The sequence below is a fragment of the Zootoca vivipara genome, chromosome 8 (genome assembly GCF_963506605.1).
Source record: "Zootoca vivipara chromosome 8, rZooViv1.1, whole genome shotgun sequence".
In the NCBI taxonomy this organism is placed as follows: Eukaryota; Metazoa; Chordata; class Lepidosauria; order Squamata; family Lacertidae; genus Zootoca; species Zootoca vivipara.
Window position 1 is genome coordinate 22,793,959 of NC_083283.1, and position 17,433 is coordinate 22,811,391.

Consider the following 17,433-nt stretch of genomic DNA (forward strand, 5'->3'; position numbering starts at 1 on the left):
TTTTTAAAAATACCTTAAAAAACACTGAAGCATTTTTAGTTTCTCAGATACATAAACAATGAATAAAAAGGTAATCTAACAGATACGCAGGTGCAACTCAGTTTATGAACTTGACAGAACTTGACAGTTTATTATAATAGCATAGGAAGTAATTCACAAGATGGATGTACTTAAGCAACCCTTGCGAACCTCAATCATAAGTAAATATACTACCTTTTTGTCTATGCTCTGATCACCATGAATAAAGCAGCAAGAAGAGATCAACAGTGTACTTTTGACTATTCAACATCATTCATTAAACAAGGGCAAAATAATGAAACATTTAAATGTTTAGCCCCAACAGCTCCTAACTCTGGCATCTTTAACTGCTGAACTAATTCCTTCTAATTTTCTTATAACATAAAATTCCTAGAAGCTCTCATTACTTAGCTATTTCCAACTGTGTGTACACATGGTTGCTGTTTTGAAGCTAAGTTCTATAAAGCAAATGCTCAAGTAAAACAGGATTTAAAAACCCGCCCTTCAGCTGTCTGCAATCATTGTAGAGGAAAAGCAATTAATTGATTAAAAGAACTCAAACATTGCAAGAACAATTTTCGACATTATTAGGAAAATGCAACATTTAATTTGGCATGGTGGGGTTTTTTTTAAGCTGGAGCAGTATCAGCTATTCAGAATGCTAATGCAGAAACCTGAGCTTGTTTTTGACCAAAATATGAAGCACAAATTAATTCCATACATTCTTAGCATTCAAGCAGAACAATGAATTCTAATGTTTTCCTTCTAAGTGCCAGCATAATTCTCTTATGCTTACCATTTTATAGTGTAAAAAATGTAACACTCAATATGTTAGGATGTGGTAAAATTATTTTAATGTATAATGCTAAATGCACAAGAATAAAACACAGTCTCCTTTTGAGGGGTTTTACCTACTTCAGCAAAGGACGCTGAATAGACTAGTAGTTTATTATGAGATTTAGTGGGAATAATATCCGAACTAGAGTTGACGCCACTGGGTTCCATGTTAGATTACCAAAAAAAGCATCTTTTTAAAGTGCTGCAGTGGCCTTTTCTTCTTGAACTGGGCAGGCTCATCCTACAAGTCTGCTGTAAGAAGTGACTGATAGGATCAGGCAACTACAAAACAACAAAGGTACGAACAAATCCATGGATAGTGAAGAACGTGAGTGCTCTGGGAGAAAATATACTTGCTCCCTTCTTCATAGCCCCAGAGTAGAACATTCTTCTTCTTCTTTTTGGCGATCACTTTTAGCCGAGTAAGATTGTCTTCCATAAACACAGTTTTAACAATGAGTCCGTAAGTGACTGTGGAGGCCAGTTATGGATCCACACGTCCTTCCACAGTGGGGACATTGGTTTCCGGGCAGAAGTTGATCACAGTGTGGATTTGCCAAGCGTGCCTTCCACTTAGCATGTTTCTCCCTTGCACACTGAGTTAGAGTGTCTTCAAAGCCCATGACATCTTTGGTAAAGGCTGTTCTCCAATTGGAGCGTTCGCAGGCCAGTGTTTCCCAATTGTTGGTGTTTATAATACCTTTTTAAAGATTTGCCTTGAGAGAGTCTTTAAACCTCTTTTGTTGACCACCAGCATTATGCTTTCCATTTTTAAGTTTGGAATAGAGTAGTTGCTTTGGAAGACGATGATCAGGCATCCACACAACATGAACAGTCCAACAAAGTTGATGTTGAAGAATCATTGTTTTGAGACTGGTGCTCTGGGAGAAAATATACTTGCTCCCTTCTTCATATCCCCAGAGTAGAACATAGATCTACTTTGAACACCCAATGATCAATCAGAGTCCTTGACTGGAAGAATTAAAGTTGATGCCAACACGTTTGGATCATCTGAAAACTAACAAAGTTGGCTTTCAGATGATCCACACATGTGTAGGCAGCATGGGGGACAGGGAGACAGACATATGTAGGATTGCACTGTTAAAGGTATTCAACTATATGTGAACCAGCATAAATTTTTCCCCGCAATGAGAACCAATGACCATATACTGCCATCTATTATTGTTGTCCTAGCACTTAGCAAAAACAACTAGAAATATACTTCTGGGTTGTTGTTTTTTTAAAAAAAATAAATGTTTACCTTGAAGGTAATAGTAGCCTTTGTACAATAAAATCCTATAGAAACAATGGGATCTTTAACTGCTGGCGATTTATGCTGATTCATTGTTGTTCCATCATCTGTTCCAAGGAAGTCTCCCTCTTCTTCATCATTGCCCACAATAGCAGGTACAAACGACCAGGCCCATGACACCCATCCCTGTTGCTGATCATCATCTTGTTGAACATAAGATTCTGGAGAAATATATTGCATATCATGGCCTATTTCATCTTCTGCACCTTTAAAAAAAGCAAAGCAGTGATTATTCAGCTTGAAATACAGTATTAGCCACAAGCTAGAAACAAGAGGCATTTTACTTTATACTTATATACAACATGTATTTTAAACAATATATGCTATACCTATTTTATGAGAAAGGCAGTATAAACAACGTGAAAAGTAGAGGCTGTACATACTGAATGGTATGTGATATGTTGCCTAGGCACAGGCCCTGTCTATACATATTTATATTGGATTTAATATTATAATGTAGGTCATAATAAAAGCAGACAAAGTCTTCAACAACACATTCCTACATGAGTAGCAACCGAAGTAGATGCTTTTGGCTTTTCTACCACTGCAGTGGAAGCATAGCTCAGAGCTACGGTCCAGATGCATATTTTTAAAAGGAAAAACCTCACATTGTTATAAATGCCCTTTCCCCACAAATAAAACATCACTATATTAGTCTGAATTAGCTGGTGGTCTCATAGCCGAACATGATAGGAACTGTAGGGATTATTTTTGATTCCTATGTCAAGAGTGACATGGCATATTAATCGGACAAACTGATGCCTTAGGCCATAATTTTTCTGCAAGATGTGTAAACCCTTTAAAAGTACTGTGCCTCCAGAATCTTGTGCTTTTTAAAGAGCCTATAAGAAAGACCAATAAAAATAAAGGCAATGTAAATTGTGAAAGCAGCCAGCCTACCCTAGTTACCGGGACAATGAAATCAAATATATAAGGGCTCCTTACAGCGAGTCAGACCATCTAGGCCAGGATTGTGTTCTCTGACTGGTAGTGCCTCATTAATCTGTCCCAGGGGATTTCCTTAACCCTCTTCAGTAAGCCCTGAATAGCTTGGGACCAGTTTACTTACATGATAACGTTACCCCATTACGTGCTCTCTCAACTGCTTCGATCTGCAGAACGTATACTATTACAGGTGCCACATAATACCGGTACTCATTCCACTGTTGTATAAAATCAATCTTTTAGTGTGGCAACACCTACACTTTATAACTCACAGCTTCTTGACATCAGACAGGCATCTTCTTTGTACAGTCGTACCTTGGTTCTCAAACAGAATCCGTTCCGGAAGTCCATTTGACTTCCAAAAACGTTTGGAAACCAAGGTGTGGCTTCTGATTGGCTCCAGGAGCTTCCTTCACTCAATCGGAAGCCATGGAGGCAGCATTGGACGTTCAGGTTCCAAAGAATGTTCGCAAACTGGAACACTCACTTCCGGGTTTGAGGCGTTTGGGAGCCAAAACATTCGAGTCGCAAGGCGTTCAACAACCAAGGTATGACTATACTCCTTTTGGCACCTGCTTAAAACATTTTTGTTTAGGCAAACCTATCCAGGCATGTAGCTGCCGATGTGTTTTAATCTCTTTTATTGTTAATTTTAATTATTTCAAAATGTTTTAAATTGTTTTTAACTGGTTTTTGTTAATAATCTTAACATTTCGTGTAAACCACTCAAGCGGTTTTACTACAATCAAACGGTATATAAATATTGTTAAATAAATTTGGGATTCTGTATGGGGCTGCAGGAATCATCATCAAAAACTGCCTCCTTCCCCATTCCATTGAAAAATGCTTTCTGTTAGCAGAGGTGGCACCATGGGATACCACACCAATCTGTAACTACATTATTTCTTGCAAATATCTCATTTTCACACACAAAAATGACAGGTTGTGGCAAACAACCATGCCTACATACTGTAGTTAGGTTGCATTTTAGATATTATTAATACTACTGTAATGAGGTGTTATAAATAATAAAAAAGAATACTTAGTACATAGCTTCTGACGAAAACTGCTCTATTGACTTATTAAATCAGTTCTTTAATAAAGTTAGCTGATGTGACTTGAGGGCTGACTACTTCCAAATAAATTAAAATATGGGGTTTACAGAATAATCTAGAGTATCAGAGCAAGATTATTCCAGGTACTTTTAAGGTAAGAATAAGAAAGAATTTTGAACTGTTTACTTCATGTTTTGGTACATATTTTGAAAATGACTGGTGGCTATCCTTTAGTACAAAGGCCCTCAAACTCAGTTACAGAGCTCTTTTAACCAACCCAAGAAAAGAATCAAGCCCTTAATACAACACAGACTGCAATCAATTTGAAATATTTGTCATTGCCTGAAGAATAATACAGTAAACAATGTTATTGTTTGAATGGATTATAAAGTTCCAATTTAACCTTGGAAAAATTGTTCCATAAAAGACCAAAATGAAATGGTTAATATGGAAATTTGTTCTGCCTTCACAATCTTACATATAGCTTCTCTAGGAAGCTAACAGAATAATTACTTGTTATTTAAACCATAATAAGAGAATTAAACATGAAGTTTTGATTATGTCTTTAAATTGCCTCAAACCAACCTACAAAATTGCCCAAGAACCTATGTAACAACTAGTTTTGCATTATCTGCACTTGAAATGTTCTTTCTCTGCAGGGCCATCTTCAGCATGCCTGGCGCCGTGGTGCGGCGGATCCCTCCAGCGCCCCCCCCGTCCCGTTTCCCAGCGCGGCAGAGGCGGCCCCAGGTCCACGCGTCTCCGAAGAGCGGCCTGAAGCCGCTGAACAGCTGAGAGGTGTGCCTGGGGCCGCCTCCGCCGCGCCTCTCTGCAGGCGCAGCGGGTGCAGCAGCGCCCCTGGTGGCCTGGCGCCCCGCGCCACCGGACCCGGGCCTAGAGACGGCCCTGTTTCTCTGACGCTTTTGGAGGATTGCGAACGAATTCAATCTGTTTTACCTGAGATGTTCCCCAAAACATCCTTAGTGTGACAAACCAAGTCTTCATCTTCTCCATCTTTAAAGTTGCCTATTTCTCCATAGTAGAGTGAAATTCCAAGTTGCATTATTCGAATAAACATAGGGAGTTGTTGATCGGTAATGGAGAGCTTCAGGGTTTCTACTAAAGTGTGGATCTGCAAGTACAGAGAAAAGCACTGAATTGGATCTGAAGAATTGTAGAGCTGGGAGGGGCCCCCTAGGGTCATCTGGCCCAATCCCCTACAATACATGAAAGGAAGAATGAATGGAACTCCAATTGTGCAACAATGGATCCTCTGGAACCGCCTAAGTGGGCTACCGGAGTTGCAGGAGGACAGGGAAATTACAAGAATTCAGCTGAACTGCCTTGCACAAGCAGTAGTGCCTATCTCCCGCAGTCTTAGATGGCGACCTGTGCATAATAAGGGATAAATTCTGTTGAGCACAGTCAGACTTAAACACACATATAGGACCAGGCTCCACATAAGCAACAAGAGACAAAATTCAGATTTTAAAAGTAAATGTTAATATACATCTAAGGCAAATGAAGATTGTAATTATGAAGTATGTTAAACATTGTGTTGATTTCATTTTTAATGACAGATATTCCAGGGTACCCTGATGAGGAACTGTGGCCACCAATAGAGATAACCAGGCAAGTTATTTATAAACATAATTATAATTATGCTCACACTAATCTATGTTCCCTGGCATGCTTTTTATGCTACATAACTCAGAATTCATTAAAACCATCTATGTAAGTAATGAAGGAATAGAAAACACAGAAATTCCTTATTAGAACCACAGCACCAATTGACATTAGTGAAGACTGTGTCAATATTTCCATTATATGCTCTCAGAAGTTTGTGATTCTGTCATTACAATATCCCCTCTGCTAAAACCTGGCATGAAAGTTAATGAACAAGCCCACAACTGAACTTCATTCCTCGATCAAAAACAAAAATTTGGCAAACTTTAAGATTAAGAGAGAGAGAAGGCCAAGATTTAATATTCTGCTTACTTACAATGGCCGCATAGTACCGCAGTGAAGTGCATTTAGCATGTCAGAGTTTATTATGATTAATAGAAGACAAGAACCTGTTTATGTTTCAGAAGCTGCTGAGCACAAATCTCAAAATGACTTTAGTTGTCATCTCTTTCCATCTAGTGTTACAGTATGCATAGCAAAGTTGTAGACAAATTGAGAAAATATCAATTCAAGAATCTGACAAGTAATTTTGTCTATAGTGCTTGTCTTAGGCTTTAGGACAGGTGTGGGGAACTCAGGCTGGGGGCTGAATGCCTGGTCCTTGATACTCTCACCAGTCAACACTGCTCCCTAGGCCAGCTTCATTCCCTCCTTGAGTGTTTTTGCCTGGCTGGAATGTGTCATTGAGCTGTGATAATGGTTCTTGCCTACCAAGGTGAAGCCCCAGAAAGTTGCTTGTGAGGCAATGCAGCCCTTGGACTGCAGAAGGTTCCCTACCCCCGTTTTAGTACAGTATTTAAAAACTAATGCATGCAATGAAAACTCTGAAGATATAAGACAGGCATAGGCAAACTCCAGCCCTCCAGACATTTGAGACTACAGTCCCCATCATCCCTAGCTAACAGGACCAGTGGACAGGGATGATGGGAATTGTAGTCCCAAAACAGCTAGAGGGCCGGAGTTTGCTTATGCCTGATCTAAGAGAACATTAAGCTTGGATAAATGCCACAGAGAATGCCAGATTGATAGCTGTATTGATTAGAGAGAGCCGTACAGATCCTGAACTACTCTGGATATCCGTTTCCAATCCTTGGCTTAGAAACAGGAGAAAGTTTGTTACAGTTAAACAAACTGAAACTAAACTGAATAGCTTTAAGTACCTAATAATGAATTGTTAGTCTGAATTAAGACCCTACAGCCACATGCTACTGGATAAATGTATGTGCAAAACAACTCCTATGCAGCATCTGGCATCAATAGTATCAGGATAATTAGCTGCACACAGGGACAGATAAACTACAGTACTCGTGGGCACATCTGGAAACATGTTCAGAACAGACAATACTTCGCTTTCTCAATCTAATTTCAAAAATTCACAAAAGATCCACAGTACATGCTGTTATGAGCTTTCAGACTGCTCCGGCACCACTGTTCCCACATATGTGCATCCTCTCTTGAAGTAGATTAGAATACACAATCTCATTAAAGACTATTAAGTACCTTGAATTGCATCATAATTTTTTTGAATTCTCACTTATCTATTACCCCAGTCAGCCTTTTTATTATCCATACAAGCACCAGAATTAAGTATGCAAAAGCTCACACTATGAAGAAGTAACTAAATTAAGTAAGATGAATTAGCCACACTGATGCTAGAAACTGCATCTCAAAAAATGGATAGAATGGTTGAAGTAACCCGCAAACTACTCTTCCTGGGACACAAAGTCCTGGAATGGCTATAGCCACCCAATGTTCACATCTGGAGGCTCAGAAATGAGTGGTCCCCAAAGGCAGAGCAGAAATTAATCTGTTTTAGGTGGTCGCTTTTTATTTTTCTTAGGAGTACATGGTGAAAAACAATTCACACATCAAATTTAAAAGATCTAGAAATGTACTTACTTTAATAATAGATGGCATCTTAGAATTAAGATTATCGTAAGTGAAATGTAGACGAGTTCTGAACGAACACTTGTAAAGCAGGGGATCTTGATAAAATTCAATCTTGCCGCTAGCGTTCCTTTTGTCTAGGCAAACCGTGCAGTCAGAAAAATTTATCACCTTCCTTAGGACCAAATCAGTTGCTTTCAAAAGGAAGATAAAACAAAGTAAATATTATGCAAACGCTCGTATTTACTTCGCACTACTTAATACATAGAAACATTTTTAAAGGACCCTTCACAAGTTTAACATATCCAAAGTTTTATTCAAAACACTGGAGAGACTGCAGGAGTGAGGAGCTTTCAAATGCTGCCTACTTGGTATCTACTTCAAGTGTGCAGAATCTGAAAAGCTTGAAGCTGTACAATGCACTATGTTATAAGAACTCAATGGGGAAACTCAAGAGAATAAAGCTCACCTCTAAAATAGATAAACATTTGTCTCTCTGGTCACTTTTTCTGCAAAATTATTTTAGAACATTATCGTAAAAAAAATGTACAATGTCATTTAAAAATTCAATAGTCTGCTTACCAGATATATCCATGAATGCTCGATCCCAAAATTCATCCACTGTGTAACATTCTGCTGAAGTGATATTGACTGACAGAACGATGTCATCCTCCACGTATTTGAGTATGAGATTATTGATGACAATGTTGACATTGTTTATAACCCGCCAGATCAAACTCTGTACATAGCCTAAAAAGAAATCATGGTTTTATTAAACCCTTTGCTTGGGAGCCTTACTAGAAAGTTGCCAAATACAAAAAAAAAAGCCAGTTGAAGAGATATCAAGTGTTTAAATAAAACAAAACAAAACATCAGCCTTTCTGTGCTTCAAGCAAACTAACAACTGCCAAAAGAACAGAGTCCTTAAAATAACTAAATATATATTTTTATCACAAAGCACCTGGTGGTAAATCTGGATCAGGAGTAGCCTGTTGAATTCTTCTTGGTTTCACTGCTGCTTTTGCACTTTCCGTAGTACTACGATTTGTTGAACTTGAACCACAGCTTTCATGATCATCCTATAAAAGTTAGCAAATGTTCATACTGAATCCACAACAGGGGAAAAATTGTGGGGGGAAATCATTTAATTTTTTAAAAGAAAATAAAGAATAAAAACAGATTGCTGGTGAAAAGTAACAAAGCTAAGAAAGATATAAACTAATTAAATATGTAATAGGAAAAGGAATGAACAACAGAATGGATACGTTGGGGGTCTAATACTGTACTTTAGAAATGAAAGCTGTTGACTACGAAATAATGAAAGCAAACAAAAGTCCTAACAATTTTACAACTGTGCTCTATAATTGCTTATCCCATTTTAAACATTTTATAATGGTTGGACTGACTGGTGGACAGAACAGTTTCAAAGAACTGAATATGCATGCTCAGAGGGAGTTATGGCTTAAATTTCTCAAACTACAGTTACACAATCGCCACAATGGCCATTTGTACTTGTTCACAGCAATACAAAAGGGTACTACATCTATACAGTGTAAGATGCCTAGAATTCTCCCTTTCAACGGAAGTATCTCTTTTTAATATAAATATATTTAATATAATAAACAAAGAACCTTGGTATTTTGACACCTCTTTCAACTCCTTGTATTTGTTGATGTGAAAAAGTCATTTATGCAGTGCTATTTTTCCAGAAAAGTAGGAGCCGGAACTCACCATGAATGACTCCCTCGTTCTCTTAGAATGTCAATGGTGCCCACCTGAGGTGTGCCAGAACTGAGTTCTGGAGAGTTCTGGCTGACAAAAGCCCTGTATTTATGTTTATCTCTAATTAATATTTGAATAATGTGGGATTCAAAAGGAATATTTTAAGGCTATCAAATTCTAGCCCTGTTTGCACATCATAGGAAGCCATAGTCTAAAATACACTATAGCAGGGTCCCCAAACTACGGCCCCCGGGCCGGATGCGGCCCAATCGGCCTTCCAATCCGGCCCGCGACGACCCCCGCCACCCGCTGCCGCCGCCCGCTCTCACGGCACGCGGCGCAGCGACGATCTAAAAAATCGGCAAAAAATCGCCGAAAATCCTTTGTGCGCATGCGTATGGGCCTCTCCCGACCCGGAAGAGGTCATTTCTGGTGCACTTCCGGGTCGGGGGAGGCCCATACGCATGCACACAAGCGATTTTCGGCGATTTTTTTTCCCGCCCGTGTGCGTGTGCGCATGAGCACGGGCGAGCACTCCCCCGCCCTCCGGCCCGCTGCGCGCGCACTCCCCTGCCCTCCGGCCCACCGCGCGGTCGGCGCGGCGGGCACCGGCCCGCCGCGCGGTAAGTCTGGGGACCCCTGCACTATAGTTTATCATGAAAGAGCAGCATATAAAGCCTGCTGCTCAAAGTGTAGCCACACTACACCTACTTTTGCCAAACCAGGAGAAAACTAACTGCAGCACTAGCTTAGTGTTCGGTGCAAAAAAACACGCTTGCGCTTTGTTTCTCTCAAAGCAATCCATGAGAGGCAGCTAAGGTTTGTCCTTGACCTCCTTCTGTGGTTTGTTTGGGATAGACAGAAATAAAAAGTACTGGCTTCTAAGGAATGCTATAGTAGCACTCTGCCCCACAGACCTAATAAGGCCCAGCACAGATCCCAATTTAATATGTGAGACAGTCTTCCCACAAACCATGCACATCTGCCCCAAACTGGATGTCATATGTGGGGCAAGCACAGATGTGGCTGTCAACAGAAAATCAAAAGCCTCAAACCGTACTCCTGATGGTTCACTGGCAAAGAAGACTTTCTGTCACTGCTTATAGGCTGACTGGCAGTGAGAACAAGACTGCTGGGTACCACAGCTGACCTCTGCCCAAAGAGGGCATGAAGTCACCAACTATCAGCTAAGAGGCAGTGATTCCAAGCCCACAGGGTCAGCCGTGCAACCAAGATTCCCATGAAGAACTCAGTCGCACAGCCGATCCCTGCAGAAAGCAGGTTTGAGTCACCACCACAGGCGGTAACTTCAAGCCTTGCTTGGCTTGGAAATTCTTCTGTAGCACAGCTTGCCACCTGGCGAAATGGGACCCACTAGCCAGATCCACTTTCCTACCTGTTTTAGATGATGGCTGATGTGATATGCAAACCAAGTTATGCTTGTTCTTATCTACATGGGGGCGGGGGGAAATCACCCCAAAGTGAAGCTCTCAAAATATTATTTTTTAAGTGAACAACAGCTAATGATATCTTTAACACAATATGTAAACCCTAATTATTACAAGACAACTCGTGTGGCCATGACCTTGCAAGAACTATTTTGCTATTTAGACCTTTTATGTCAAAGCAATCTGCAGTCATACATATTTCTGCTCAATGTTAACTTTGAAAACACACAATTAATTTTTGAAACATATGTGGCTGCTCACAAGCCCAGAAATAAAACATGTTCATTAAAAGTTCCAAGTTAACTGCCAAAACCAGCATAATTATGAAAATATTTAACACTGGGACCAACTGAAATCACATACTGCATAGATTACACTGATGTCATGACACACTTCCCAGCCAAAATGCACTAAAACTACTACAGTCTAATAAATCTAGGTCACAGCATATGACAAACATTTTAAAGTTTAAGAAATGTAAATGATATTTTCCCATTTCAAAATCCATTTTATTAGCTTGAATTCAAATACAGGATTTCATAAAAGAAAAGGCTTCAATAACTGTAAGAATTACTCCAAAAAAACTTTAGTTGTGATTGTAGGTGCCTAAATCTGAAAGAACTCTAAATACTTTTTTCCTATAATCGTTTCCCAATCCACCTCTCTCATATTTACTTTTGCCGAGTTTCCCCTTGTAACTATGGCATTCATGATGAAGCAAGTTTTAAAAAAAACCAGACAAACGTTAATTTTTGCATTGACACTTCTGGGACTGCCACCTGATGAAAGGTGGCTAGTAAGTAAAATGGAAGGTTTCTCAGTCTGCATGACTATTATTGGAAATATGGAGAAGATAAAGGGGGTTGTCAGTGCTTACAGTATTTGAGGGATAGCCCACGAAGGAGAAAAGCTGGTTTCAGAGGTAAATAATGCTACTTTGCCCAATATTTATTTACATATATTACGCTTGTATATATTTACATATATATTATCAACATACAATATACCGTATTTTTCCGTGCAAAAGATTATGCTTTTTGCTAAAAAAAAAAAAAAGGCAAAAATTGGGTGTCCACGGATAGTGAATGCAAAGGGGGACGTGCGATTAATGGCAGCAGCAAGCAGGAGATTGGCAGTGGCAATTGGGCGGGTGATCGGTGGCTGCAGCAAGGCCTGCTGGCGATTGGCTGCGGCAATTGGGCAGGCGATTGGCGGCTGCGGCAAGTGGGCGGGGGGGCTGTTGGTGGCGGTGAGCTAGCAGACAATTGGCGGCGGCGGCAAGGTGTGCGACTGGCAGTGGAAAGCAGGCAGGTGAGCGATTGGCGGAAGTGACCTCCCCCACCACCACCCCAAAAGCTAAACTTAATTTGGAGTTTTAAAAAAACAGGGGTCGTCTTATACCATGTTTCTTCAAAAATAAGACACCGTCTTATATTTATTTTTCCTCAAAAAAACACACAGTGGCTTATTTTCAGGGGCTGTCTTATTTTCGGGGTATGGCTTATTTTCGGAGAAACAGGGTACATGGGGACATCTTATACACAGAAAAATATGGTACCACTGTATCTTTTTATATATTTATTTGTTTCTGCAACTCCAAAGTGCTCTCCTGAGACAGATGCCAGTGAATACGGGCTGCAAGTTGATCTGATGACAATGTGCCAGCTAACTTAGTGTTATGCCCACACATGCCAGCATCTTATCCTGCATTTGTTAGCACAGGTCCCAGTAAGTTTCTGAAATCGTTCTGTAGATTTGAGGCAGGAGCAGGAAAAACAGCTATCTATATGCATTAAAGAACTAACCCCTCTTCATGCATGTGTACCCCCCCTTTCTCTTTCCTATTGCATCCTCTAAATAATTATTGCCCTCCTCCATGTTTCCTGAGACAGAAAGCGGTTTCGATACGGGAAGGGCAATCAATGGGCTGTATCCTCAGTGGATCAATTTGGCCTAAGATCCAAAAGGCCTCAATCCCAAGTTGATAGAGCCAGGCCTTGGTACTTGCTTCATAAGTCGTAAGCAGAGACAAGTAGCATTTTTAAGTGGCTTAACATTAAATAAAATGTCCTGGATTACATACAAATCAAATAACTGAAAACAAGATTATTTCTGCTCAGTTGTTGCCAAAAATAATACCAAAAGCTAAGGCACACTAATGAAAGCATAGACATTTGGAAAAATAATCATCAGTACTTTAAAAGGCTTAAACAGTTTGATGCTATGCTAAAAAATATAAATCACAAGGAAGCACATTAAACACACCAATTTCAAATGGCACTGTCCCATGAATACAGATCAGCATAGAGTGAAATAAAGATGTCATGTCATTAGGCCCTTAACAGGGTTAAAGTTTAGAAGCTGGTCCCAGGGCCATGAATTCACTTCTGCAACCCCTATCCACCCCCACAGGAATTTCCTCCCACTGTCCTTAGCCATGGTTCATCATGGTTTGCACCAGCATGAACCATGTTTAATACAAACCCAGAGGATGCACACCCCATTTAATATCTGAAACTCTGGTTTCAAACTGGTTACAAGCAGTTTTTACTAGTGCAGTAAGTGCTCCTAGGTTTTGTTTATTAAAAAAGTAAAGGGAAGCATCAAGTCCAATCCTGCAATGCTGGCAATGCTTCGCCATTAGAATGAGCTGCATTTGAAAAAGGAGTCCTGTGGCACTTTGAAGACTAACAAAAATTTCTATGCATGTTTATTTAGAAGCAAGTTCCAATTTATCCAGTGTAGCTAACTTCTTAGGAGATGTGCTTAGAATGCCATGAATTTTCATAGGCTAAGGCTAGAGTTTACTTCTAGACGCAGTTTTTCCCTGATTGTATCACTGAAACTCTCTGCCCATGCAACTTAGAAAAGCTATATCGCATTGTAGCTTGAATCAACTGTATTTCCATTTATTAACATTCATAACAGCAAATATTTTTATTTAAAAGAAATCAATGTAGATCTTGGTTCAAAAAGGGGTGAATGGGAGAAATCCTCTGTAGTCTACCTTAATTCAAGCCACACTTTTCCCACGTTTGTACCAAAAAAAAGGAACAGAAATGTTGTTCAATATATTTTAACTTGTGTAAAACATGTGGAGGGCTTGTTTGGGGGTGTGGGGAAGAAAGAAAAAAAAGTTGTACAATTGGAAAGGGGAAACCATGTCAAAAGTGGTGGAAATAATCTTTGAGTTTTGTTTAAAAATATCAACAGTTACATCAGTTCATTCAATGAATATCTGTGTTAATAAATTAATGTACTGTTGTGATATTATGGCGGGACTGGACATTATAAGCTGACCTATAGAAACCAACACTTGCTTACCAAGCCTAGCCATCATTTGTAGCCACCTGCTGAAAGCTTCCTGTGCTGTCCTTGTTCAGGTTTTGAGGTGTGGCAAAGCACTGAGATAAGAACCTGATGCTTTTTCCTTTTATTTTTTTCTACTCCCTCAGACTTTTCTGATATAAGTTGATGGTCAGATATTTAGCCATCCTTATAACCTTTCTCTGAATATGTTCCGGTTCACCAATATACTTCTGGAATTGTGTCAGTCAAGCAAAATAGGAGTTTGGGGAGGGGTCACTGGGGTTGAGGAGTCAGGAAAGCTTACTGTTGCATTAGGTAAGTTTGCTTGTTCTTCTCTGGATCCAACCTAGTCTTGATTACTGCACTCTAAATTGTTAAGAGTTACAATATTTATTTTTGGATGCTACATAATTTGTATAGATACATAATCATCCATTAAGTGTAAATAATTTCATTCAAAAAGTTATGCACAAGGTTGCAAGATTTTACAGCCTACATGAAAAGCAATATTCACATGTCTCTCTCTCTCTCTCTGCTACTGAATTATCCAGATTATTTTGCCATAATTATAGCAAATAAATAAATTTCTTTTATTAAGTACTTATTTCAGATGAACCAAGAGGAATAATGGGTGGGGGGATCTTCAAACTTTAGGAAATGGAAAAAACAAAGAGTTGCTTTCCAGTATTCAACTAGGTTTACTAAAAATATGGAAAGCAGGGTTAACAGAATGGAGTAAGAAAGATTTACGAGTAACATAGGGGAAAAGGGAAGTGTGGGAAAGTAAATTTTTGGAAGCATCTTCCAATTTTCATACATAATGCCAGATAGAAGCAGCTTGGGGAGTATTGAGTGTTTACAGAGAAAATAATGTAAAGTTTCAAATTAAAGCAAACCATAGTAATAGCCTATAGTAAAGGTAGAGCCAAATTTTACTATTATAGTATTATTCTGTCATTAAATGTTAAAATTGCTTTCTTTCATGTTATATACTGACATTCTGCCGCATGACTGACTCCTGCCACATACATCTTTGTCGGGGTACCACAAAGCTCTCCATGGTCCAGATTAAGAATCTAGTTTAGATTTCCCATTGTATGTAAATCAAGGGTAGGAATAGCTTTCTGCTTTCTAGGTTCTACAAGGCAACAACAAAGCCACATGTTTAAAGGAACAAACGAAAGAAAAGAAAGCATTCTGCTGAGCATGCATATGCATGGCTCATATCCTTTGGTGTCACTTAGTTCCTCGGACAAATACAGTTGTAGAAATGCAAGGGTAAGGCCACAAACTCAATGGCATGACCTTAGAAGTAATATTCTCACAAGTCAGAAGGAGATAATGATGTATGAAAACCAGGTGCAATTTGATAGGTATGTAGTCTACACAGATCCCAAGCTTTGTTGGAAAGGAATACAGCACACCTAATTAAAAGCAAGCTGAAATGTCTATGGAAGTCTTCATAATGTACCTCAGGAGAGCTTTAAAATAATTTGGAGTGGAAACAAACACACTGAATAATAATAATAAAATATCTTGGGTCTTAACAGGTAAGTCATAACTCATGGAGTTTAAAATAATAAGTACTGGTATGGTTAAAGGGGGACCAATTAGAGGTATTGATACTGGAGCAACAAAGTGGAAAAATTAGGATCATGGGCTTTGGAATTAGGATGACTATAACAGCTACTACAGAAATAACATAAACCTAGAACATTTACCAGGATATTTTAAATGAGAACATGCAGTACCAAAAGATGACAAAAGCCCAAATAAAGGGTGGTATGTCATTATGATCTTAAGTCCATTTACTTCAATGGGTCTAGTCCTGACTTAATTGGATACCAAAATCATTTAAAAACTATATCACTTTAGACAATTATGGGTTATTGAACCTCAGCTTTGGGCTTCCTATATTTCTAGGTTGTAATAGTCAGGAAAATATATTTAATGCCATGGAAAATTAATCCGTAGTGTATAGGTATGGAGAACTTTCCGCTAAAAAAATACAGAAAAGCAAATCCTGCAAATCTTGATAAACCCAAAATATTCCTGGAGATGCAGGATCATGTTTCTCAACCCAAAAATAAATATTTTGCTAGATTTAGCAACAGCGAGTAGTAAAAATGTGCTTTAAAAATGACTCTGGAGGATGATTTGGATCAAAAGAATTTTAAGTTAATAGTGCTTACATCTGCTGGGAGACTACATGAAGATACTGCAGGATATAACAGCACATTAAATGTGGAGTAAAGATTTAGGAACCTGTTTCTTCTAGTTTACAAAAATATAATTTGAGAGGGGAAAGCCTTAAATGAAAGAACACAGTGAGCTGATTTGCACACAATGCTAAGTCAACCTATGTCTTGGTGTGAACATGCAAGCATACAGACTCCCTGATGGGAGACTCCAGTGGATTCACAGACATGCTAAATGCTATTGTTATAAAATTAACTGATGATCTAAAATGTGTACAGTACCAAACATGTAAGAATTGCAATATCTGGGATTTTTTTGTAGCTAATAATGCTAGCCTACACATCTATTCAGAAGTCAGTCCTATTGAATTCAATGTGTGAGAAGGACTGCAATCTTACATTTTAATATACAGTCACCAAACTCTTTTTAAAAAATCTAAATGATAACCTTTAGCAACTACTTTGTGAGAGGGACTGTGGCATTCAGTGTCTCACAAAAAACTAGAGAAATATCAACAAGTTTACAATTAGAAGGCCAAGCCAGTGCTCACCACTTAAAGCAGAAGCTTTTGTTCAGTTAAGAAAATGAGTTTTATGAAGGTAATCAAAACACTGGATTCAAGAATACAAGTGATCTCAAATCCTTTAATGCTCTCCTGTCCACTTTTGAAGTGATCCCCTGACGGCAAGAGCTCGGGGCTCTCGGTTTTACAATGTGACTCATTATTCATATGATCCTTAAGTTTACCAAAATAGTTTTGAAACAGTTTTGAAAGCAACTCCCTGAGCGACAGCCAAACCAGCTAGTATGAAAAGAACTCCCACAGGCATCCCATGGCAGCATTTCAGTCAATTATATATGCAGCACTGTAAAGCTCAACTCTATTGCCGAGTTGCCAGAAATCAAATAGTTCCATTGGCAGATCTCTAAATCAAAGGCAGGAACAAACATTAATGAATTATTCTCCGGCACATCAAGTAATTGCCAAAATACTGAAAGTCTCAATTTTAAAGCT

General features: G+C 39.0%; 1 protein-coding gene across 8 annotated transcripts in view; it reads right to left on the reverse strand.

Moving 5' to 3' along the window:
• VPS13B (vacuolar protein sorting 13 homolog B) overlaps positions 1–17,433 on the reverse strand; it is a 358,159-nt gene that overhangs the window by 314,611 nt on the left and 26,115 nt on the right. For all 8 annotated transcript variants that reach the window (XR_004693247.2, XM_035126123.2, XM_035126121.2 and 5 more), the window contains exons 4-8: positions 8,702–8,819; positions 8,323–8,490; positions 7,753–7,934; positions 5,125–5,299; positions 2,117–2,373 (exon numbers count right to left, since the gene is read on the reverse strand). Coding sequence is in view for 7 of the 8 variants with exons in the window: in XM_035126123.2 (XP_034982014.2) it covers positions 2,117–2,373; positions 5,125–5,299; positions 7,753–7,934; positions 8,323–8,490; positions 8,702–8,819 (900 nt within the window). In the remaining variant the exon portion in view is untranslated. The remainder of the gene's footprint in view (positions 1–2,116; positions 2,374–5,124; positions 5,300–7,752; positions 7,935–8,322; positions 8,491–8,701; positions 8,820–17,433) is intronic.